The sequence below is a fragment of the Ambystoma mexicanum genome, chromosome 12 (genome assembly GCF_040938575.1).
Source record: "Ambystoma mexicanum isolate Mex_15411 chromosome 12, UKY_AmexF1_1, whole genome shotgun sequence".
NCBI lineage: Eukaryota > Metazoa > Chordata > Amphibia > Caudata > Ambystomatidae > Ambystoma > Ambystoma mexicanum.
Genome location: NC_090936.1, coordinates 872505375 through 872530098, shown reverse-complemented (window position 1 = coordinate 872530098; position 24724 = coordinate 872505375). Strand labels below are relative to the sequence as shown.

At 41.9% G+C, this 24724-nt stretch overlaps 1 protein-coding gene across 2 annotated transcripts in view; it reads left to right on the top strand.

The window, feature by feature from the left end:
• The window catches only part of NR1H4 (nuclear receptor subfamily 1 group H member 4), a 570288-nt gene that overhangs the window by 367321 nt on the left and 178243 nt on the right, over positions 1-24724 (top strand). For both annotated transcript variants that reach the window (XM_069629349.1, XM_069629350.1), the window contains exons 4-5: positions 6235-6374; positions 24269-24367. In XM_069629349.1, coding sequence (XP_069485450.1) covers positions 6235-6374; positions 24269-24367 — 239 coding nt within the window. The remainder of the gene's footprint in view (positions 1-6234; positions 6375-24268; positions 24368-24724) is intronic.

Sequence of the window (24724 nt, the reverse complement as noted above, 5' to 3'; positions counted from 1 at the left end):
TTGTACCACCAAATGGTAATGGGGGGAAGGATTTCCTTTTCTTGGGGAATATCTCTCCAAATGTCTTCTATTCTATAATAGATAAGTACAAAGGATACTATCTTAGAATTGTATACGTATGTTTCACAATGGGTATTCTTTTGTCATGGCAGGACCTCTTACAGGTAAAATCTGTACTCCCTCCAATATGAACACTACACCGTTTGTGCAGTAGATTGGCCAATGAGAGAGAGAAAGGACAAAAAAAAGCCTAACTCAGTATATGCTTTCATAACCAATCAATATCATAAGTTGTATACTTATGATAGTATAGTAGTTAGGGCCAACCCACTTACTATGAAACTGCTCATTTGTGCATGTCTCTGAAATGGATCTTCAGTGATTTTGAAAGCTTTTTCTCATTAGATGCAGGAAGGTGCCTGTCTTGGTTTTTGTCTATAGGAATAGAACATAATTCTTGTTTAAAAAGGGGCTGTTCACTGGAGCTGTACAGTTCCATGACACCAATGGGGAAAAGGATATTGACAGACTATTTGGTAAGAATGCTAAAATCCAACTTACCCAAGTAAATACAACAAATCTGTATGGATTTCTCTAGGGCTGTAATTCACGTACCGGTCGCCACAAACAAAATGGCCACTTTTTATAGAGCATGACTCTGCGCCTAGGATCTAACACTTACAAACTGTATGTTATGTCACTTTAACTATACAGATGATCATGAATCATCTCTGCTTACCAGGAAAAGCAGGTTAGTGTATCTCCATTCATGAAAGTTACCTACCTAGTTTCTTAAACTTTCTAAAGATCTAATGAGTGTATCCTTATACCTTGTAGGAATTCCAACCGAATTTTGTTGAAACTAAAGCACATCCTGCCCTGAAGATGGATTTCCAATAATCCAAAACGCGTTGGCACTGACTACTTAATAGGAGTGTCTTTAGGAAACTTCTGAGCAGAGTGATTGTAACTGCTCAGAAGCAGGGAAACACAAATGTGGTGACCACCCTGCCCATGAATTATCTTATCAGCTTCGCTGAGATAAAGTGTACTTTACTTTTGTTTTCCTTACTAAACACGGTTTGTTTTGAGCATTCTCTCAGCTCAATTGGAATTCTGTCCTTTGTTTTTTAATTGTTAATTGACTTGTATGAATTAATCTGTGAATTGAATTAGTTTTCCCACACTTTAAGGCAACAGTGTGGTGTAAATTAAATTTGATTATGTGTTGATATAATGAAGAATTGGGTCTGTCTCATATCTGTCTGCTCTCAGCCGGATTTATTCTTGTCTGTAGATTTACAGATTGGCAGTGCCTCATGTACCATGTTTGCTATCTGAACATTAGACAAAGTTAACTATACCACTTTGAAGGCTGTTGAGATCAACCCTTGTAGAATTATACTCCCAGGTGGGAGTCGTTGGTTTCTGCAAGGTGGAATTACCACTTGGGACTAGTTCCCGTTAGGAGTGCATCATAGGGTTACCGGCTGGCAACTGTCGGTGTGTGTCTTGTTCTTCATATTTTGAACTTCGAGTGACCTCGAGGTTCTCCCTGCTGCACCTGAAGTATTATATACCTAAATTACTAAATTTTGGATGGTGTAAACACTAACAATGTTCTAAACATCTATTAGTACGTAACTTTCAACACTTCAACATTTCTTATGTCAGGTATACGTAATCACGAGAACTCCTTTTGTAAAAATCTAATATAGATTATATACAAAATTAAAAAAAAAATTAAAAAAAAATATACCTAAATTACATACAGTAGTTAAAACCCATTGGGATAATTTACATACAGTGAATTTTACCTATATTTCGGAGTGCCTCCCAACCCGTTATTTTCTCCATGTTTTGCTTCCTGCTCCATTCAAAGTTTCCAAGGGCATCATTATCACAGAGGTGTCCCAGAATCTGCTGTGGCTTCTCTTGGGGTTAGGGAACTCCTGTTGTAAGCAACCCCCAAGCAGAAAACTTCGTGGCTAGTTCCACAATGCAGCCAATGCCTTTACTTAGTTATTTATTTATTTAGTTTTCCTGAATCAGAAAGCCAGGCTGCTGAAATCAAACATTATGTTATAGTTCTACCCAAACCCCCTTACATTTCAAGGCAAGGACAAGTTTTTATTCAACATTGTACTTTTAAAGCAGGCATTTTTCTTATTTGTAAAAGCACATTTGATACGTGGTGAATGCTGCTGGATGTCCCTTTCAAATTCGATTTTTCTCTCCCATCTGGATTACAAACACTGTTTGAAGCCCCAGTCAGTTTTTCTTACACCACAGTCTGTATAAGGCAAAAGGTCCCTTGAAATTGACATATGCACGGAGCCATGATTTCTTTTGCAGGGTTTATTTTTGACACTTTGTAGCAAAAAGTCAAGCGCTTTTCCGTACAGCTGAAAGTAAAGTTTATGGTGACTCCCAGATCAGGCCTGACATAGCCTGTCATTCAAAGATAATGTTTTCTTTTGCTGGAACAATCTGGATATGGATGGGCATGGCAGGGCCTCATTGATAAAAGCAATGTGGTGTTGAACAGATGAAAATAGAGTTAGGGCAGCATCCTCTTCAATGTAAAATATTCCCTTTTCAATGGGAACTTTTAGCAAGCAGCAGAGCAGCGCTGCTTTTGAATTCACTTCTTTTGGTGCACACAATAACACAAGATGGTGCAGCCATCATTTTGTAGCTACAAAACACAGTTTTGATGTGGTTTAATGGTGCTCCAAGGAGCCAGTGCAGCCATTTTGCTGTTAACTGCTGAAGTGCAGCTTGATCATGGATAGAAATTCTGCTGAGTGGGTCAATGCACCCCACAGCTTAAAGAGTATCTTTAATATTCTAAAATAGATTAGCGAACAAGCTTAAAACTAAATTCAGGGCTGAAATTGTTGGAGCCGTCAGTTTTACTCTGTCATCCATATCTTTTAATGTTTCATGTAATCCATTCTGGACGTGACCCTGCATTTGGCTTTCAGAGTTGACAGCAGAAGTTCAGATGTTCACTGAGGAACAAGGCCAGATCACCCACAAGATATAACCCAGTCTCTTCCGTAGATGTAATCTCACTGATGTCAATCACAAGGGGATTCTGATCTTCTCTAATGCCTAATTCACTCTCCACTCTTGGCAGGGCTTCTAAAAAACTTTGATCAGAGACTTCCATAGCAGATTTTCCAGAAATGATTTAGATCCCAGCCTTAAGAAAAATACTTTCATATTTGTCTGTGATTTCACACCTGAGACTTGAGGGGCCATAGGCCCATATAGAGGATCATGGTTAGACCCAAAATGTACTTGCACCTTAATTTGATTCGTATATTTACGTATTATTTCTAGAATGGCCAACGAGCTCTTTACCGAAGACATCTGCTTGACCAGAGCAAGCTCTACTGTTTTTTGTTGTGTTATGTTACCCTGTACTGCTTTCTTTGGCATTGATGTAGAGCTCAAAGCCTGGGCTATCAGTCATAGGGAGGTTTGCCCTGCCTAATTGTATAGACTGGGCTTCATTTTGAGTTTGAACATGCAGTATTGAGTCAGTTATTTTGTCCTCCTGGTCATCAAACAGACATGCTGCAGATGTAGCGCATGGTGCTTTCCTGATCTCGCTCTTTGGGGCTAAATCTGAATTCAGCCCCAAATGCTGCTGCTACTGCAGGGCTTAGATCAATCAACTCTCCTGGGACCGTAGCACACTGTTCCATCCTCCCTTCCTTGGAGAGAACCAGTTTCTTTCTCATATGTTGGTTGGCCATTATTTAGTAAGAGAGTGGATAGCTAACACCCTTCCCTTCACGCTCCTACTGCTTTCCATTCCGCAATGTGAACATACACCCACCACCCAAAATGAGTGGTATCTCCCATTAATCCCCGTAATTTTGGGTGTACTTAAAGAGATGGTGTACTCCCACCCTTACAAGACCACGTACTCAGAATTTTCCCCAACAGTCCTTTTATGCCTTTAATGTAAAAGCGATGGGGGCGTTAAGACCGTCCGGCTAAGCACCAGAGATTTTGGGCAGGACAATGGACCCTAAGAAGCTGCGCATGTTCCGGTCTGTAGTCAGCTCGGAGGCCATGTATAGCTCCTTGTAGTATTCCACAAACCGAACATTCATATTGGGCCATTTCTGGCTACACTTGGCAGATGATAGCAGACCCTCTATGGTTTTACCCTTTACAAATTGAGTTATCAGGCAGGTGAGGGCTTTGTATGGGCACGTAGGCTTCATTTGATAAATGCTGGCAGTACATGAAGTGCTATGCCTTACATATGGTGAATGGAAAGGCATTGGGTGACATTATTGTCGAATGTGAGGTTGCACTGTTTTATATAATGGCAGTCTCTGCAGGGCTATACATTATATATGGTGACCTAGCAGGCATTTCATGACTGTATTTGGGCATTTGAAGCTGCACTTAAAATGTGATAGGAGAAGCTAAAGGCATGAGCGTATACATTACATGTGATAATTATAGCAAGCGCCATTAATATTGTGATTGCCCAAACTATGTTCTTTGCTATTCCAAGAAAATTCAAGGGTTTAGGTCTTTAATATTGGATTTTCAAATTTAGAGATTATTGTTTATTGTAACAGTGGGCAGATTGTCCAAAGTAGCGATAGACAGATTGCTCAATGTAACGCACCAGGCTGGAAAAACGAGGGGAGGGGGGCTCTCTAAGGGTTGTCACTCTCCATTCCCTTCCGAGCCCAACATCACTCAACCCCAGGATGGTATCCAACCCCTACTGTCCAAGGCCTCTTCTTTCAGGTTGTGGTGGGTTAAAGGCAAATGCGTTATCTAGCTCATTCCAAACACTCAGGCCCCACTGGGTCGTATCCTTCCACACTTCCCTTATCTCCCCATACTCTCCACCCTCGTAGACCACCCACCATCTCTCCTCACACTCCCTGATGCTTCCTTCTCTATTTCACTGATATTCCCGTCACTCACTCTAGAGTTTACCTCCACTCTTGGATATTAATCAGCACTACTCTCCTCTGCATCCCTTCTACTTTCCCCTCCCCAAATCACTACTACTCTTCTCTGTACACTCTACTACTACTGCTCTCCCCTCTCCACACTACTATTAATCTCTCTGCACTATTAATCTTTCCACACTACTTCTACTGCCCTTCTGCACAGTGATACTACTATCCCCACACCACTCACTATGCCTCTCTTTACATCTCTCACTGCGCCCTCATTCTCACCCCCTACCCAGGGATATAGTGCCTTGCTCACGCTTACAGTGATATAATGCCCTTCACACTCTCCCAATAGAATCACTCTCACTATTCTCACACACCCTCACTTCTCTCTTGCACCTTTCGCCTCGCACCCCACTCCTACACCTCTCTCTATATCCTTAGTCTCCCCAACACCCACTCCTTTCCACTCTACCTACTCCCCTCCCTCCCTTACGTCTATCTCCCTAACTTCCCTCACTACTACCCTCATCCTTACACTCTCTCATTCACTGCCTCACACTCACAAACATTAACACTCTCCCGTGCAAATTGTTGCCAATTTGGTTTGTGGAGGTTTTCTGTGTCCCGAGTGTCCCCTTACAGTATTTATTCACTCCCAGTTCATTTTCATCTGACCCCCATTTACCTGGGATCGGTCTGGGCTTGTCAGGTCAGGCGTTTAATGTCTCATGTCTGTTTGGCAGGGAAATTGAAGTCCATCTCCTGATATGATAGGTTATTTATAGCGCGCTTAATATCCAGAGGTTTCTAAGCGTGGACCCGGGGATCGAACTTGTGTTGCTCTGTGCCGTCTTGCTTCCAAGGCGAGCACATTGGCGCTGAGCTATCCTGCTGCGACTGTTGCTGAGCTATCCTCCTGACTGTCCTTGGTTCTGGCCTCCTGGCTCTGGTCCGGTTTTTCCCAGTTGCTCCCTGGTGCACTGTAGGAGTTGGAGTTCTGAAATGAACACTGGTCAGAAAATGTACTTGGAAATATTTTTCAATAGGTGATGGCACCATTAATAGCAGGCAGGAATTACTTACAGGAAAGAAGGGATATGCGGGGTGCATAACGGGTCACGAAGTTGCAAACTGTGCACAACAGCAGAAAGGTCCACGTTTTGCTCTGTGTATGTAAAGGATATTATTATTATTTCAACATATATAGTCACAAAGATTACACATTAAACATAATCCATACAACTGTTTTTAAAATGTAATATTCTTGTTTCATTGTTTTCTGCTTTAGGTTTATTGACCGAAATACAATGTAAATCAAAACGACTACGAAAAAATGATAAGCAAGGATCAGATGCATCAAACAGCGAAGATGGTAGTGAGTTTGACTTGAAGCAATTAATATGCACATCAACAACACAATTAAATCAGGTAATGCAATGCTGCCTTTATTCTCGTGTGTAACCACTATGTCTCATGTATCATTTATTTGCATGGCATGATTACAGGAGAGTAGGAGAATTTGGGGTTGATGGTTGTTGCATGGAATTAACTGAATCTTCTGTGGAAGCTTAAAATGTACTGTTTCCTAGTGGTCCAAATAAGGAGGATACCATCAATGTTGCAGAGATATCTTAGTGGTATGCAGTCACAGATGGCAAGAAATCATTTTCTAGTTGTGCCATGGATACATTCCTGTACTGCGATACCATTTGAGTACTCATGCCAGTCCTCATCATTTGAAGATAAATATCAGTACCAAATGTGAAATATGATTGATTGATTGATTGATATTTTATTTCTATCGCGCTCGTACACAAGTGTTTCAAACATGACCACACAAATCACGTATGATTTAGAAAGAAATAAGCTCACTATTTGTAAAATGAAAAACAGGTAGAATTAAAAATGTTATACTAGATATGTATTGTTGTAAACATTATAATTGTTCTATCCAAAAATCCACAATTGATATCCAATATTAAATCTGTAATACTGTACAACATACAAAGTGCATCCCCAATATTGCTTTAAGAACTCTTCTGCTATAGAACACTAGTTATGTACAGAGAGATAAAGCACGTGAACCATCTAGCACCACAGAAATGTAGAAGGTTTACAACCATTAATTGTAAGGAATTCTTTACCATGCCACCTGTGCCACTTTTATATGCATTGAACACATTCTCCCAGATTAAAACTCAAATAACATTTTCTTATTGCTAGATCATGCATATCCTCCAGATACCTTTGGGCCTCACTTGCTTTAGGTGTAACCACTATTCCTGGCCAGTTTTTGCTGCGTTATGCAATTGCTCATGTCATTCATGTGTAGAATGATCCTTGAATAGTTTTTTAAAGTTATTATTTTAGCTACAGCTTGACATTTATGCTCCATAAGATTTAATTACTTTATCAACATCTTCACCTTTTTTCAATAAGTTATGTCTTCCAGGCTACTCTACCTCACAGACCGACCATTATGTGATGCATATGTCAAAGTGTCATTATCTGCAAGCGGCAATGCATAGCAGCTTCTAGCGATAGTAGAATACACTTTAGAAGTCAAATTGGTTAATGACAACTTCAGTCTAACTGCTTCCATTTTTGAAGATTTTCTAATCGGAAGGACATATTTCAAAAACGTACATTTGCCCTTTTCTAGATTCCTAAACAAAATGTGTGGCAAAGATGCAATGCCATACAGAAGAAGTGGGGCATTTTCAGTCTGTATGTCTAAGGGATCGATATTATGTTCATTGAACCATGCTATCTAAAGAAATGATTAGTTACTGTGCCACCGATAATGGCCTTTTTTAAAGTAATGATGAATGTTTATTCCATTTTAATATACAGTCAAACACAACTCTCAAATAGATATAATCCTATGAAATCTCGATGTTCTTAATAATAAGAAACAAAGGGTATTGGAGGTGTCTGCTACTCACAATCCTGGTGCAATCCATATTTATGGTGCTTGCCACAATACATTGCAAACCAATGGGAATCAGTCTGTGCAAATATAATTTTCTGCTGTGCACAGAATGAGGACCATCTGATATTTTCAGAGGAACAGCATGTACCATTTTGGGACAGTTGGTAAATTTCGATAAAGAAAAGGAGAATTAAAGAGTCTCAAGGAAACCACTTTGTTGCCTTTGTGTTGAGTGGTGTGATTTATTGGCTGTTCATATTGCCTTATTTAAAAAAAATTCTTTCACACAAAGCTTCTTTATCATACCAGTGAGAAATTAGATTTTAAAAAAGTTGTCATTTTTCTCTTTACACAAATACATACCCAATTCAAAGCTTCATCCTGACCAACAGTTTGTCAAACTGTTCTGTGACTGATGCCCACTAGATAACAATCAATAATCAGTTTATTTCGGCAATATTGCCATAAAAGCATAGAAACATGCATACACACATTAACAACAATACAAATCTCAAGAACCTGAATACAAATTCCATAATTACTAAGTTACAAAATCTGTTTGAATACCAATTCAGCAAGATAAAAATATACATAGATTATCAATACAGAAATACATAAAAAGCAACAGCTCAAATATGCTAAGATCTTTTCCATCACATTCCATTTCTTTGACTTTCACAAAGTCATATGTGTCTGCTCTTTTTGTTGTTATGAGCCAGACAGGTGCAGAACATCCGTCTGGTATAAATAATAGATAACACAGATGCCCTTCTAGCGAAAGCTTATCTCAGAAATGATAACAGTGACCAGCTCACATACAGTCTCTCTGCCCAGAGGAGATATAGCAAAGCATGTCAACATTGTGCAGAGTGTCTATCTTTAAGAACTGGGACCAGCGTTCTTGCTCTAATGTCTGTAAAAACTAATGTCTGTATCCTCCTCTGCATTGCAACCAAAGGGGCACACTTTGCCTTCCCTGCCCCCTGACCAGCGGGACAACATGGATTTTATTGGGAGGCAGTTAAATCATGCTTGAGTCAAAAGGTTTCTCTCTGCTGGATTATTTGCCATAATAGATCATTTGTAATTGCATCCGTTGAGATAATGGCATTTTGGTTAGTGGCCGTCTCTATTTCCATATATTCTCTGTCAGCTCTAGGGATGGATAACACTTAATGCTTGAGCTGTGTCTCAGCAGCTTTAGTGATGACCATGGGGTTACTCAGATGGTGTTCGGCATTCAATTTTACCAACCACTTCCTCACATGTGACAGCCATGGAATTTTCTTAATTCCCCCTCTGCCAAACAAATATTTGATTAGTGAATGTGTTACAACAGCCTTCCGATTCGCCATAATCTCAACCAGTGCAGAATTGGTTCCACCTCCATTGCATCGCCCCAAAACAGCATGCCTAGCTCATTATGGGCACCATAGTTTGGGGCTGATTGTGGAAGGCAGATAATTCGTTTTCAAAATGAATTCTCAGAAACCTGGATATTTTGTGTATTGCCATAGCACCGTAATGATGCTCCATATTTTTCAGCTGCTTTTGCTTTGCTAGTGTACATGGTCTTTATCAGGTCTGGTGGCTTGGTACTGGACATTGACATAAATCACCTAAACCCCCCCCTGCAGGTTTCAGATTGGGAGTAAGACATACCCCCAGATAGTTAAAGGACAACACTCTCTGGATTATTACACAATTCGTAAGCAGTGTTGCAATTTGTGGGCTCTTCCTGCACAGATGACATGACATAACAGCTGATTTGGCAGCATTAACTTTCAAGTCCAATGATGTCATAAAGTCTTTATACTCCGTGACAAGGTCCTGCAAGGCTCTTGGCGTGAGAGCTATCAGGTTTGTGTCATTCGCGTATGTCAAGACCGGGTATGACTTCCCATTCATTTTCGGCCTGCATCAATGTCTCCCTTAGCCCGTTATGTTCAGAGAGAACATAACAGGTGCTGTTAGGTAAGATTTTCACAGAACTGGTAAATCTTCCTGACCTGGGTACTTTTTCCACACTCACAGAATCTTTTACTCTTTTTAAGGGTGTCATTTTTTTGACTCTCCATAGTGTCTTTTTAAAGTTATCCTCTTTAACAAATTATTGGCAATAAGTGCCTGTTGTTGCTCGGTTGCCCTAGGGGCTCCCCTGTTAACTTTCTTTTGATAACCTTGGGTGAACTACAGTTCCCAAGGGTAGAAAGGATCTTTGGATCCCTTTTACATTTTATTCTGTGAAGCCAGCCCACCCCACCTTATTTGGAGTGCTTGGGAGATACAATGTATCCCCTTTCACAATAAAACTGTAACAATCCTGTTACAGGGACAAGCTTACCTTCAATGGCTGGTGGCAGTGATACCTTGTATTAATTTGGTGGACCTTTGCCGCGGGCTGTGTTCACAGCTGCAGTAAAGGGACCTAAGGGTGCTCATTTTACCAAAATGGCCCGTGTCTTCTTTTATTGACATTGTACTGTTTCCTGTTGTTTCTTGTTCCTTCCCCTGACATCCAGGGTGGGAAATTCATTTGTGTGATTTTTTACCTTCGGCGGGAGTCACCTGGAATCCCTGCCCAGGATCCAGTCTGTCTGTGAGGGCAGGAAGCGAGGGAGGAGTCCAAAACTCCCCAGCCCTTTGTCTTACATCTTGCCTGAATAGGACAAATCCCAGTGGGGGGCTGGCTGTCCTGATTGGACAACCAGACCACCCCTTCTTGTAAAATGCAAGGAGAGAATGCAGAGGTTGTGCCATAGTTCCTGATAAATACTGCAAACCTGGAAGCTGAAGAAAAGTCGACCACTGGAACCAAAACCGAAGAGGATGATGAAGGAAAAGCGGCTGAAAGGATTTCCAGCGACCAGAGAGCCTGCTGTCTAACCGGAGCCTGGTGTAGCCCTTCCTTCCAATACACCTGGGGACTCCTAAAACAATGACCCCGACCCAGAGCCTGGTGAGACCCACTAGATTTAAAAAGACCTGCATTTTGAGCCATCCCCCGCATTGCTGCGACGTTGCATTGCTGCAATACCCCAATACCCTGGGTCCTCAAGCCAGTGTGCGGTAGTCTTTCGAATTCCCAATCTCGCTGAAACTTCATGGACATCTTGGTGGATCTCCAGAGACACAAGGAGAGTCTGAAAAGTCCCCTCAGCAGAGTGCTGGGCCTTTGTAACGACAAGAATTCAACTGCGATTTTCTGTCTTCTTCTGTGCTCCTTGAAAAGGCACCAAATCTGCAGAACCACATTCAGCCGTGAGGGAAACCTTGCCTAGAGCCTCCTTCATCGATCCCTGCTGCAAAGTTCTTTCCAAGGTCTTGTTTTCAGTCACCACGACAAGGAATCCACTAACCAGGTATTTGGCTGCAGACCCTGAAGTCCTCCTGCTGCAAAATCTTTTTCAATGCTGAGGTACTGTGTTTGCATTGTATGTACTTACCTTAAGCCTGTTAGGTTTTCGGTATAGCTGTGAGTTGTTTTCTGTGATGGGGAGGCCTCTCATCCAGTGCACCAAGTCCCACTGCTAGAATCCTGCTAGGGTGTCTTCTGCGACGCGCCTGGACTCTCTTCTAACTTAGAAGTAAAAGTACTCACCTGTTTGCCCAGTTTTCCTAAAGAACTCTGACTTTTGCTACTAAAGAATGTATTCTGACACGCCCTGTTAGTCACTAGTCCTAGTGACCCCCCTTCTGCAACTGAGAACACTCATGCTCCAAGAATAAGGGAAAGACTTTCAAGGGATTGGGACTTTTGCCTTGAAAAGAAAATAAGTGTTCAAAAGTTACTTACTTGTAAAGAGTTGTTTGGTAACTGTAATTCTAAGAGTGAACAGTTGATGTATGGTTAACATCTTTTCTACCTTAGAAACTGTTTTGCCATTCTAACAGAAAGTAGATGTGAAGGTATATTACCCTCCTTCACTGGTGATTAGGTTGTGCCTCTTCCCAAAAGTAAAGTGTTGGTTTCACCAGATTATTCCTGCAGGGTAATTGTATGAGTGTCCTCCAACTGTTGGTATCACCAGATTAGTCCTTTGAGGATAATTGTATGAGTGTCCCCCAACTGGGTCTTGCTTCCCCTGACTTGCTGTTAGCCTGTCCAGAATAAGTCTGTATTGGGTTGTTGCCTACCTAGAATAAATTTGAGTCATTCAGTAAAGTGTAACATTGAGTTTTACTTTCCCCTTCATTGTGAGGTTAAAAAAGTATGTGGGTTTTACTTACCTTATGTTAGCTGTGTGCCATCCAAAAATAAATTAAAAGAGTTACTGCTTATCTCTATCTGTGTTTCACTGATCCCAAAAGCACCTGTGATTGAATATTACATCCTAAGGTTTTACTCACCTAGTATAACTGTGTGTTATCGCAAAAGTAGTTATAGGTTTTTACTGCACCTAGAATAATTCGGACCTCACGTTCCTTACGGTTCCCTCCAAGGGACCTCAGAATAGGGCGTTAGGGGATTACCGGCACCGGTCTCCTTACCGGTGCCCGGTATCCCTTACTGCCCTACTCGTAATGACCCGCATAGTGTTTCAGTGTTTCTTTGGACCATTTGTATTACAATTTCATGTGTACTGATTCTACAGCCCTCTCTCCCTCCTAAATAAAGCCTGGCTTCTCTTTCTATGCTACCATGTACTCAGATGGTACAGCCTTATACTAAGAGTGAAGTCTTGTACTGCCTCAGTTGAATGGTTTTACTAAACCCTTAGTTGGACTTCAGAAAAACTGTCCTAACAGGTGCCATTACACATACTTGGCGTAATCCCACCTTGACCTGAAAATAAGGAGTTCAATGGCCAAAGGAACCACTTCTCACACAGGCCTGGGACTTTATGTGCAAACTAGCCAGCAAATTATCCCCACTTGGCAGCCCTGTGACCTAAGCATAGCACACAACTTTGTCCTATTAACCTTATCATGTGCTCCGGTCCATGAAGGCAAGATATGTTGGTTCGCACTTTAAATAAAGTGAGTTGGCCAGAATCAGGTAGAGATTTTGAATGGGTGCACTTGTCCCAGTCCTGGGCAGAAACCCAGTTGAGGGCTGCTGGTATCAATCCAGGATTCGATTTTGCCTATCAGTACTCTTCCAAATATCTTGAACAAAGAGTTGAGGAGAGAAATCAGTCTGTACGAGCCCGGGTTATCTCTTGGACCTTGTTTGTAAATGATGTGAATGATCGCTTTCCCCCATAATTCCAGGAATTGCACCTTCACGCACATAGCATTAAAAGAAGCTGTCAATACTGGGGCCCACAGTTCTACATTTTCTCTAAACACGTCAGTCGGAATGGTGTGCGGACCTGGTAAGCAGCCGCATCTCTGATGGGCAATTGCGTCTGCTACTTCTTCATTTCAAAATGACATCATTTGCACTTCCTCTCTTAGTTGTCCTATTTCTAGAGTCTTGGGTGCACCGTAAGGGTCAATATTTTCCACACCCATTGCCACCTCAAGAGTATTGTAAAGGGTATCAAAGTGTGTGGTGCAGTCTGCATCTACAACGTTAGTTTGTAGCCCATCACCCAATCTTTTATGTTTTGGACCCAGGGAGACTAGGTCCCACAACTTCTTGGTGTTGTTGGTCTTGGCGGCCATCAACAAGTCATCCCATGCTTTCCTATCTAGATCTCGCTTACGCTCTGCTACTACCTGCTTATAATTTGCTCTAGCTGAGTGAATCAGGTTTCTGTTTGTTTCTTTCCTTTTTAACAGAAGAATCAAAGATGAGTTTGCCTTCTTGCACTCCTTGTTAAACCAGTCGGCCTGTTTTTTGGGACAATTTTAGTAACCTCCTTCTGACACCCTGCAGTCAATTTCCTGCACAAGAGATCAAAATCATCTAAGCCATTGGTGCCTCGACGGGTTCAGCCAGTTCCTCTATACGTTTGCACCAAGGTGCAGGATTACCCTATTCTCTTGCACTTTGAAGGTCACAGGCTGCAGTACTAAGGGGTGGTGATCAGTTAGGACATCCTCTAGAATATAAAAATCCTAAATCTTATTCCAAAAACGGATTGGGAGGCATGTGTTATACAGCCATGGAAAAACGTTGGCTATGGGATGCTGTTGTTCTCTTCTGAGATCCCATACTTTGGCACACTTTGTACTTTTCTGCCCTTTATCTAAAGATTTGTGGAATGGCACCTTCCCACCTGCTTTAGAAGGTTAGAAGTGCAGGGAGCAATCATAGCGTATTTGAGTTCTTGCCGGCCGTTTGCCGTACAAGTGGCGTCAGATTTTGAAAAGCACAAACAATCACTTAGCCTTTAGAATTCTGTCACAGAGCAGATGCAAACAAATTGGCCACTTTGGCCTAGCAGAGATTTTGAGGCGCCATTGACAGGAAATCAGAGTTTTAAATATTTCTGGCAAAATTAAATCCACGTTTGCACAGATTGACAGTCCCCTGACGGCCAGTCAATAGTAGGCTTTCGGATAGCACTATAATACAAAAAACAGTGTTGTGCCAAATCACCTTACATTTGGTGCAACATATTACCAGCGCCACAAGTAGCATGCATGTGCAATACAGAAATGAAGCTAACAAATGTGACTGATGGAAAACAATTCAGCGTATGACATATACATGCCGTACAGTGATGCCGGTGAAATCCCAATCAAAGAGACCAAAGCATCCAGGCATGTCCTTCTCACTGCCAGACTAGCGGGCATCTATAGAGGCACTCTCAGTGTGATAGTGACTCCCACAACTCTTCCGGAGATGATTCTGCAAAGCAGGTCCATGGCTGAAGATTTCACACACCATTAAATTACATTTAAGTTATTTATTTCTGATTTGCAAAAAAACAATCCATAAAACAACATTATCAAGAACAACAATAAAACAGGTGCCGGGTCAGATAAAAAACAGCACACTATGAGTATGGAAATATAAAGAGACACAAGAGGCTTAGCACAAAGAAATGTTAAATCACTTGGCAGAGGATCCCTACTTTTCTAAGCAGTATGCAAATTTAAAAGCGCTAGCAGCATCTTGTACACGTAGAAGTAACATAAAGGCAGGTCTCCAACAATGAAAACCAAAACCTTTGAGCGTGCTTTGAAGGTGCCATTCCACAAATCTTTAGATAAAGGGCAGACAAGTACAAAGTGTGCCAGGTATTCTGCTGCACCACAGGCAACGAACATCATTTTCATACTTCTTGGCAGACTAAATACTCGTCAATGCCCTAATGTAGGGTATTTAGTCTGGCTCTGGTTAATAAGGACCGGTGATGGTGCACAGTTATCAAGTGAAGATACCTGGCCGTCATTGCGAATGGGGAAAGAGAGAGGTACTTCCTTACCAAAGTCTTTGGAAGATTCACATCCTCCCTCCTGAAGCCCCATAATATGAAGAACATACTATTTGACACTTTCACGGGTATCATACTAAGTCTAGAGTGATTTACAAAACTGCCTTTCAGACCCACAGTTCCAAGAGTTTTTTTAAAATATAAAATAGCCGTTAGATTTTATGGCGGTTACCCAGAGACAGGACATGTTTGATCAGAAATGTGGTCAGATTATCCCTTGATCTGACCACAGGGAAAACCAAAATAGAACAGGCATAAGCAGTAAAGTCTCAGAAATGTGGTCAAGCCTGGTTTAAAGATGGGTGATATAAGGTGCTGTGTTCGAGGGCACACCGAAAAGACAGATGAAAAAAAGATTCTCAACTTGCAGCCCTTTTAATTGACCCGTGATAAATAAATAAGTAAACAAATAAACAAATAAATAAAAATATCAATATCAATACCCCACAATTCATCTCCATAGACTCCTCTAGCCACACACTTTCCTCTATAGGCAGTGAGCATGTGGCTTACACATTATTGTTTCCAATGTGTGGATAATGTAAAGATACTGTGTATAGCCTGTTTCATTTTCCACCTGCAAAAGGCTCCATTAGGTGACTATTAAAGGTTAGTCCTAAGTATTCAAAACTCTGTGTTACTTTTAACCTTTGTCCAACAAGTAGGATCAGTTAGGTCGAAAAAACACAGAACATAACATGTATTACTATTTACCTTCAGCCCCCTGTGAGACATAAAATGTACATATCCCTCGACAAGAGTTTGGAGAGAGTGTTTTTGCTTAAAAAGCCATGTCATTTGCAAAGCATAAGACGGGCAACTTCCTGCCTTCAGACTATGATACGTCAGCACCAAGACCTTCTAGAAAAGAAGGAACATGTTTAATGTAGAGGCTAAAAAGAAGTGGTGCGAACACACCCCACAGCCGAACCTCCTTGACCATGTTGACAGGAGAGTCAGCATGTAAGGGCTCTATGACTCTCAGAAGAGGCCTCAGGATGTCCATAACATCAAGGGTGCTCCACAAGAGACCCCTGTCTGTGTAATCAAAAGCTGAACTAAGACCCATAAAAGCCACCTAGACAGGGGTCCCCAGTAGGAACACATATGTGGACAGGAGCAAATAAAGACTGGCGCATTGATTAATCGTCCCCATGCCAGCCCTAAATGCCAGCCCTAAATGCCAGCTGAGTGTCAGAAAGGACATTATTCTCAGAGGCCCATTCCTTAAGGCTTTTCAACAAAATAGCAGAGAGAACAACTTTGATGTCCCATCCAGAAAAGTGATAGGGCGAAAGGATGATGGTAATGATTTCGTACCTTTTTTATAAATGGGTACACACATCATGTAGGGAGTTGTCAAATCACAAAATGGGAAGAGTGTGGTGGTTTTATTTACAGTTTTCAGACTGCTGGGCTTCCAGTGACAGAATAAGGTATCTTAATAAAACACTGCATGTAACCAAAGCGGCTGCACATGGATATTCATAGAACAATGACAACAACGCTTTGAGAATGGGCATGTCCAGGGTTCCTGGGAAAGGGCAAACAAGAAATGTCAAAACACGAAGCGTAAAAAATCATGGCATTAGCATCAAAACATGTTCCAGAAAAGGTTGTTTTGCATGGAAATCGAAGAAATTAACGAATAGAAAAAAAAAACAAATACCAGAAAATGGCAAAAAGGGCGTTGGGGAAAAACACAAATTACAAAAAAGTCGATCAATGGGTGCAGGGGCTGCAGGGGTGCCCCCCGCTCCCGTTGATCGACATGCGGGACTTCGCAACTTCCATAAAAAGTAAAGCGGAAGACAAGCAAACTTTAAAAAAAAAATGAAAGGGCCCTGCAGCTCCGGTTCCCTTCCACTGTCCTCATTGCACATCTACATGCCCTATTTATCTGTATTTATTTTATTGGTTATTTATAATGCGCTTATACAACATTACAGTGTATCAAAGCGCCACAAGGCAAAAAGGGAAGGGAACAAGGGAGCAATAAACATAGCAATTGACAATGAATAAAAAGACACAAAATAACGGTCCTACTAGGCCTTGTGAATTTCAGAGCGTGCAAGTGCAGTGAAGAGAGAGAAAGAGGGGGTGGGGGTAGATAAGTGCTGAAAATAACAAGTGGGGACATACCAAGTAGGAGTGCTAACAGGGTCCCCCAGGAAGGGAAGGAAGTGCCAGAGGTGCCTGTTGGAGGGCTTCAGGTAAATGCAAGGGCAGAGACATGCCAGGTAGGTGCAGAGTGGGGCAAGCAACATGATAGGAGGGTTTGGGCAAAGAGAGCAGTGCAGGGGGGATGCTGGTGGTGATTGGGCACGGGGCCAGGATCTTATTGGGCTCTTGAGAAATCAGGCCGTCAATCTCAGCGATGAGGGGGTGGTTAGCATGGAAGGGGCAGAGGGAAGGAGGAGGAGAAGAGAAAGGTCTTAAGTAGTTTGCAGAACTCGAGGTAGTCCGGTTGCAGATGGAGAGAGAGAGGGAGACTGTTCCATAGGAGGGAGATCTGCCTCCAGCTCTCTGCTTCGAGAACTGTTTGACCACCAGAGAGTTGGAGCGAGAAGATCGAAGGGATTAGTGGAAGATTGCGGATAGAAGAGAGAGGCAGGTTGAGGAAGAGGCTGTTACAGTAATCCAGCCTGGAGAGAACCAGAGCTCTAGAGAAATTAAGCTTCTGGGTGAAGGTGAGTAAAGGGAGATTGCCTCTAAGAAGGTAGATTTGAAAGTTGGCCTTCTTGGCAAGGTTCAAGTTGTGACGAGTAAAGGAAAGATAGGAGTCAAAATTTACCCCACGATTTCAGGCTTCAGTGGAAGGAGAGGGATGTGAGCCCATAGAGGACGGCCAGAGAGCAGGAGGGAAACGGGGAACAGGTGTCCCGATAGGAAGAATCTCGGTCTTACTTGCATTAAGACAGAGATCATTGGAGATGCACCAGGACTCAAAAGCAGATAGGAAGTCAGGGATGATAGAGGAGGAAGAAGAAGAGGAAGAGGGGACCTTAAAGAAGAGTTGTGTATCATCTACGTAACACTGGAAATGAGGAGAGAAGGCATAGAGTAGGTGTGCAAGAGGTGAAACGTAGATGTTAAAAAGCCAGGGCGAGTGGATGGAGCCCTGGGGAACACCACAAGTGGAGAGAGTGGTGGTGGAGAAGGGACCCAGGAGCATGTGTATGGCACAGTCCAGCCTTTGCACATTATTTGTAAATCCTGCTTTGTAACTTTTCACAACAACCTGAGGAGTACTAAGAGGTCGAATTTTTGAAAATATTGCATTTTTAAGGACATTGAGCAATTAACATGGTCACAACTACAGCTGCTCTATGTGATTGAAGGCAAGATCTGTAACAATAGAATCTGCATTAATAAAGAGGATACAGCCCACTTCATGGCAGAAAACAAAATGACCGCTCTGCCGAGTGTAGCCAAAACCAGTTATTAAATAATCTCTTTCTAAAGTTTGCTTATCAAATGTATGTATTTTTGACAAAAAGGCTGGGCCAGAAAAGGAAGACAAAAAAAGTAGAAAAAAAGAAAAGAGCGGATATTTGCCATGGTCTTCTTTAACACTTAACGGCAGAAGTGGGAGGAACCTACAATGATTCCTGAAGGGAATTTAAGATGGACATTCTCGCCCTTAGTACTTTAGGGCGTAACTGAAGGTCCTTGCCCCAACATTGCAGGTTTGCTGAGTTCAATCAGTCATGTCGTCTTTGTAACTTCCAGAGCCTCAGTATTACAGTTTTGCACATGTCACCGCTCTAAGAAGCTAACTATTCTCAAAGGGAGAGTCTGTTCATCCAGGAAGAGACTGTGCAACATGACCATAACATATTGAGCAGATATGCATGAGGTGTAGAGAAGAGCCAGCATTTGCCATTTTCTTTTAAGGCAATTTTGAACACTTATGGTCAAATTCTCAAATGAAATGTGGGCACAAATCCTGAGATACACTAGTACTACACTTGTGCCAAAGAAAGTGTCAACCCAATTCTCAAAAGGCATCTGAATGAGCACATCTTAGATTCACTCTTTCGGAGGCACTTTTAGAACCCTACGCAGATTTGTGCAATTACAGGGGTGTTCAGGGTGTGCATTTCAATATCCATACCAAATCCACAAACAGAATGCACATTGAAATGTGCAGAAAAAAGTCACTTTCCCTTGTGACTGTTTAGTAAAGGAGCAGGTGGAGCGCATCGCATGACGGGACATTTCTGACCATGCCACGTCTTTTTGACAGAGGTCTGACAGCAGGAGGCTGAAACGATGTTTTCCCACTTGTATTTCTATCCCCCAAACATGCATAGAAATGCTCTTTACATTTCATAATGATGGGCCTTGTAATGGCCTGTCAATGAGAAATGCTCTCCCACACTCCCGAATTTAATGTATGTGAGAGGGTTGGCCAGCAAATCATGTGTCCTGAAGTGAAGCGCTCTGGAAATGCATAGATCACCTTAAAATAAGAATAAGGTGACCTCCACATTTCCAGAAAAAGACACCCGTGGGCTTGTCCAATCTGCCTCTTTAGTATGCATGTGTAACACATATTATTTTAAAAAGCTGTTTCAGATAACCCCAGCATTACAGGCCACATTAAGGAGAAAACACTATCATTGCCACTGGTGCAAGGTGGCTTTTACCATTATGTAAGGAGAAAATACTGCCATTCAACAAAATCTACCAATGTTACCACCTGCGGTAAATTTCCATGTTATTTAATTTCTTAAAATGTGTTTAGTTCAGGATGACTGAAATGTGGCTCCAAGACACATTACAGATAACAAACAATAAAAATTGTACAAACATGACAATTTAAACAATATTTAATCAAAAACATAAACAATATTTAAAAGCATAGGTGAAGATTGTGTGCTTGATTTTGAATACTTGTGGATATAATCCAGTTTACTCATATTACTGTGATTGCTTAAGCTGCTGATTAAGTTGCACGTGTTTGCCTCCTTTTGTGTCCCTGGCCGACTGTTTGAGCTTGCTTACTTTAGATCTCTTAGCTCATCTAGCCACTATTTCAGATGATAGTTTGTTCTAAAAAGTTTGCCCTTGTTAAACCGAAGAATATTTATACTAACCTGCTGTTCCCTGTAATCATAACAGGAGCGTCGCTTTGGTGCATGTTTATTTAAAAAGATCTAGATTTGAATTTTGTTCAGTGCCTCAGAATACACTCAATTGTATTGTACACATATTTACTTACCTTTTGATCTGTTGCCTGACTTCTGCGAGCGCATCCCGCTCACTGAGCACTGTCAGTTTCTTGATACACGCTCTCACGCTGTAGCAAGATTCTGCAGTAGTCGTTGGGAACTCCATTTCCCAGATCTCCACAGGGTTCTTAAGACCCTCAGTGGCGCGTCATTGCCGGCGCGTTGGAGTAGGCGCCGGTTTGTGCCGGTTTGTGTCTGGGAGCACGAGCTGGACTCTTCTCCTCGCAGTAAGGTAAATCATAGTTGCCTGCTCCCTAAACTTTGTGTTGCCTTTATACTTATCATGCCTCAGCTTAATGATAATGGATAAATAGTGCTTGCTCCACTATCACTTGCCTACATTTTTCAATAGCTGAAGTAAAAGGCCAAAAAACCATGTCATCTACCGCTGATAAAAAATCAAGCAATGACTGATTCAACCTCTGCATTTCTAATGATTCCAAAAGACTCCACACCACGTTCTCTAAAAATGGCCCTCCTGAACACCCATTCCCTTGTCAAACAGGGGGTGGAGGTGGAGGACTACCTTTCCATCTCTGATGTGGACGTGATGGGTATCACAGGAACATGGCTGAATAACACAACAAATATGACAGGTGCTACCTCTACTCCTCAGACGTTTAACATCTACGGGCAGAACAGATGGATCAGAGGGGGGTGGAGTTGCACTAATAAAAAAGAAATCTGTTGACTATCATATGGTCACACATGCTGCCATAGAAGGCTGTGAAAGTCTCCTTATTAAAATAACAACTAGCCCTAATATTTCTGTTGCTATTCTAATTATCTACAGGCCACCCAAAGATTTACCTTTCTTTGAGGAACAGTTTCTGGCTCTCATTAACAGTATTACTAAACCCAAATCCACCATTATCATCCTCAGAGACTTTAACTACTGGGCTGAAGATAAGAAACAGAAACCCGCTAAATCTTTACTCAAAGCTTTGGACACCATTGACTACATCAATGGGTAAATGAATCTACTCATCAAGAGGGCCATATTCTAGACTGGGTTCTAAGACATCAACTAGAGGAATGTTTCAAGCACCAAATTTGTAGAACGGATGAAACCCAAACTGCCCTGTCCAGACTCATTCGAGAATTTTAGTGATTTGGTTGCTCATCTGTCAATTGCAATCAATGAAGTCACCGATGTAGTAACACCTGAAAAAATCAAAGCAATTAAACCAGAAACATTAAAAAATGCATGGTTTAATAATGCAGTACTGACATCCAGAATAGAGAAAAGGACTTGTGAAATAAATTGGCATAAAACCCCCACTGCTGAAACCCATTCCAAATACAAAAACTCAGTTAATAACTATAAAAAGGTTATTATCACAGAAAAATCAAGATACTTTGACCAAAGAATATGTAATACTAAATCAAGATCTCATTAACTATTCAAAGTCCTCAAAGAAGTCGAAAGGAAAAGTACTTCTTCTAATACCATCAAACAGGACTCTGGCTGGTGTCAATCAATTCAAGACGAGTTCTCAAATAAAATTCTTGGTCACAAAAAGACCATCTAAATTAAACAGCAACTATCAGCGGAAACAAATACTAGTACCTCCGACCCTTCCACTAACATATTCTAAAGAGGAGTTTACCTGTAAACAGTGCACAGAAACAGAGTTATTAAGAATCGTGAAACTTCTGAAACCTACTTCCTGTTGGAGTGATATTTGTCCATCTAGCATTATTAAAGAATCCATGTCATTTCTCATTCCTTGGATTACAAAGATGGTTAATTTATCATTTCTGGAGGGAGTGGTTCCTTCCACACTTAAAGAAGTGTGGATAACTCCCCTTCTGAAAAAGGGCTCACTGGATCATGCCTTGGCCAAAAACTACCACCCTATTACAAATGTTGCCTTTCTTCCTTTCTTCTCAAAATCCTGGACAAAGTTGCCTATCTTCAATTCCAGGAATTCTTGGAGCATAACAACATTTTAGGCCTGTACCAGTCTGGTTTTCGGGCAAGTCACAGGACTGAGACAGCCTTATTAGATCTGAAAACAACGCTGGCAAGTATAGTGGATGGAGGTCACCCAGCTCTGCTGGTGCTTCTAGACATCTCAGCGTCCTTTGACCTTGTCGACCATTCCATTCTTGTCAACAGGTTAAAAGACATACCTGGTTGTTTTCAAAAGACTGCGGACTGAATTGCATCCTCTCCTGGCCCCCGAATATCAAGAGTCCCAGTAGAGGAGGCCCAATCTGGCCTAGATGTCATAAATGCTGGAGTAGCACAGGGATCCTGCATCTCCCCATCTCCCCATCAGCTTGACCAACTGAGTGTCCGGTACAAATCTACACTGATGATATCCAGGTGGTCTTCGAGCTATCTGGGGATTTTGTACAGGATTCTGCAAGTATCAATGCAGTCTACAGGGCTATTCAGTCGTGGATGATAGCCAACTCACTGGCTCTCAATGACACCAGAACAGAGCTAGTTATAGTGGCTACCACGCAATGGCTGAACAAACTCAACACTGCCTATGGAAGTTTTAAGATTGATGACTCCTCTATACCAGTGTCTACTAATGTCAAAACACTGGGCGTCTATTTGGACTTGGAGCTTAATATGAAAGTCCATGTATCCCACACCCGAGCAGCTTGTGGGTATGAGGTTAAACTTCTCAATCAGATTAGGCCCTACATTTCACTTGCAAACAGATCGATAGTGGCCTCAGCTCCGATAATTTAAGGCTCAACTATTGCAACAGCCTTCTATCAGGTAACATCAAGAACAACATACAATACTAACAACTTATGCTGTTTGCGCTGTTTTTGGCCACTGAAAACATGAGCATGTTTCCAACTCCAGGAAGATGGTGCAGTGATCAGATCTCACACAAGATCCTGGGCCTCATTAGGACCCAGGCGGTGGCCGTGCCCTTATTAAGGGCACGGCTGCCGACGTTAATTCATTTTTCCCGGGTCCATGGAATGGGCAGTTACCGGGTCATGCCGACCTTGGCGGACACGGTAATTGCCCATTCCATGGACCTGGTAAAAATGTATCCCCATTCCCATTTGAGCCCCAGAGGGCTCAATGGGAATGGGGATGATACTAACAACGGGTCCGTTAATAAAGGGCCCGTTGTTAGCATGCTTGTCCCGTCGTGGGACCTCGTAATAGGGCGGTACGGGGTTAACGGCACCGGCACATTTACCAGCGCCGTTCACCCCTTACTGCCCTCCCCGTAATGAGACCCCCTGTCTCTGGCCTATATATGCTGGTCCTCCAGAGCTCCTGTATACTTGAATAAACAGCTATCTGCCGATCAACAGGCCTGTACCCTGCGCTCAGGAGATCTTCTCAAATTTAAACAGCCTCCCTTCAAGCTGTCAACATTCAGGGGCTGTGGTTTCTAAGTGTAGGCACATACATAATGGAATTCTCTCCCACTCACAATAAGGACTATCAACACGCTATCAAAGAAGCTCTTAAAACCCACCTATTTGGTTTAATTACTGGCTAAATCTTTGCTTGTCCTGCTTATACTTTGCTACCTTCCTGTTTCCTGTTTTGCTTGTCTTTTCTTTCTGTGCGCCCTGAGGCCCGTGGGCAAATGGCGCCATACAAGAAATAAAAATAAATACATAAATCAGGCTTAAAAAATTAGTTAGTGTTTCCAAATCTCAATTAAGTGCACTGAACACCTTTTTAAATAAAGGATGACGAGAAAAAACATAAAAAGTTGAAAATGTACTTCCTGGCATATGGCCTAGTATCTTTAAAGAGGGATGCCTGAGAGGTATGGTAATATGTAATGTGCAATGTTTTCTTAATTCTCTTGTTTTCTGTCAGCACAGGAGAACATGGAGTTTACGCAAGAACAACAGGATCTGCTGTTCTACATCATGGAGTCATACAACCGACAATGCATTCCACAGGACATGGCCAAGAAACTTGTGAGTACTGTCTGTAGCATGGGCCTGGTGGCAGAGAACGGCCAATGCTAAATTGATCAACTCTCTCTTTGCTGCAACATTGTATGTGTGGCCTTAATGTCTTATTTTGTGTTTCATTACCTTAGCTACCAGACATTTTCCCATTGTCTTTCTTTGAAGTTGGTCAGCGTTGTACGAACACACTTGAGTTGCTTTAATGAGTTCAGAGGCTTTTCTATGAATGATGACCATTTTACTGACAATGTTTACTGTCCCAAATTGTATTTGGGACAGTAAACCAGAAAGTCAGACCCTAACAGTTGGCCATGGAATCAGTGTTAGGGACCACCAGAACAATTGATAGTAGCCAACACTGGC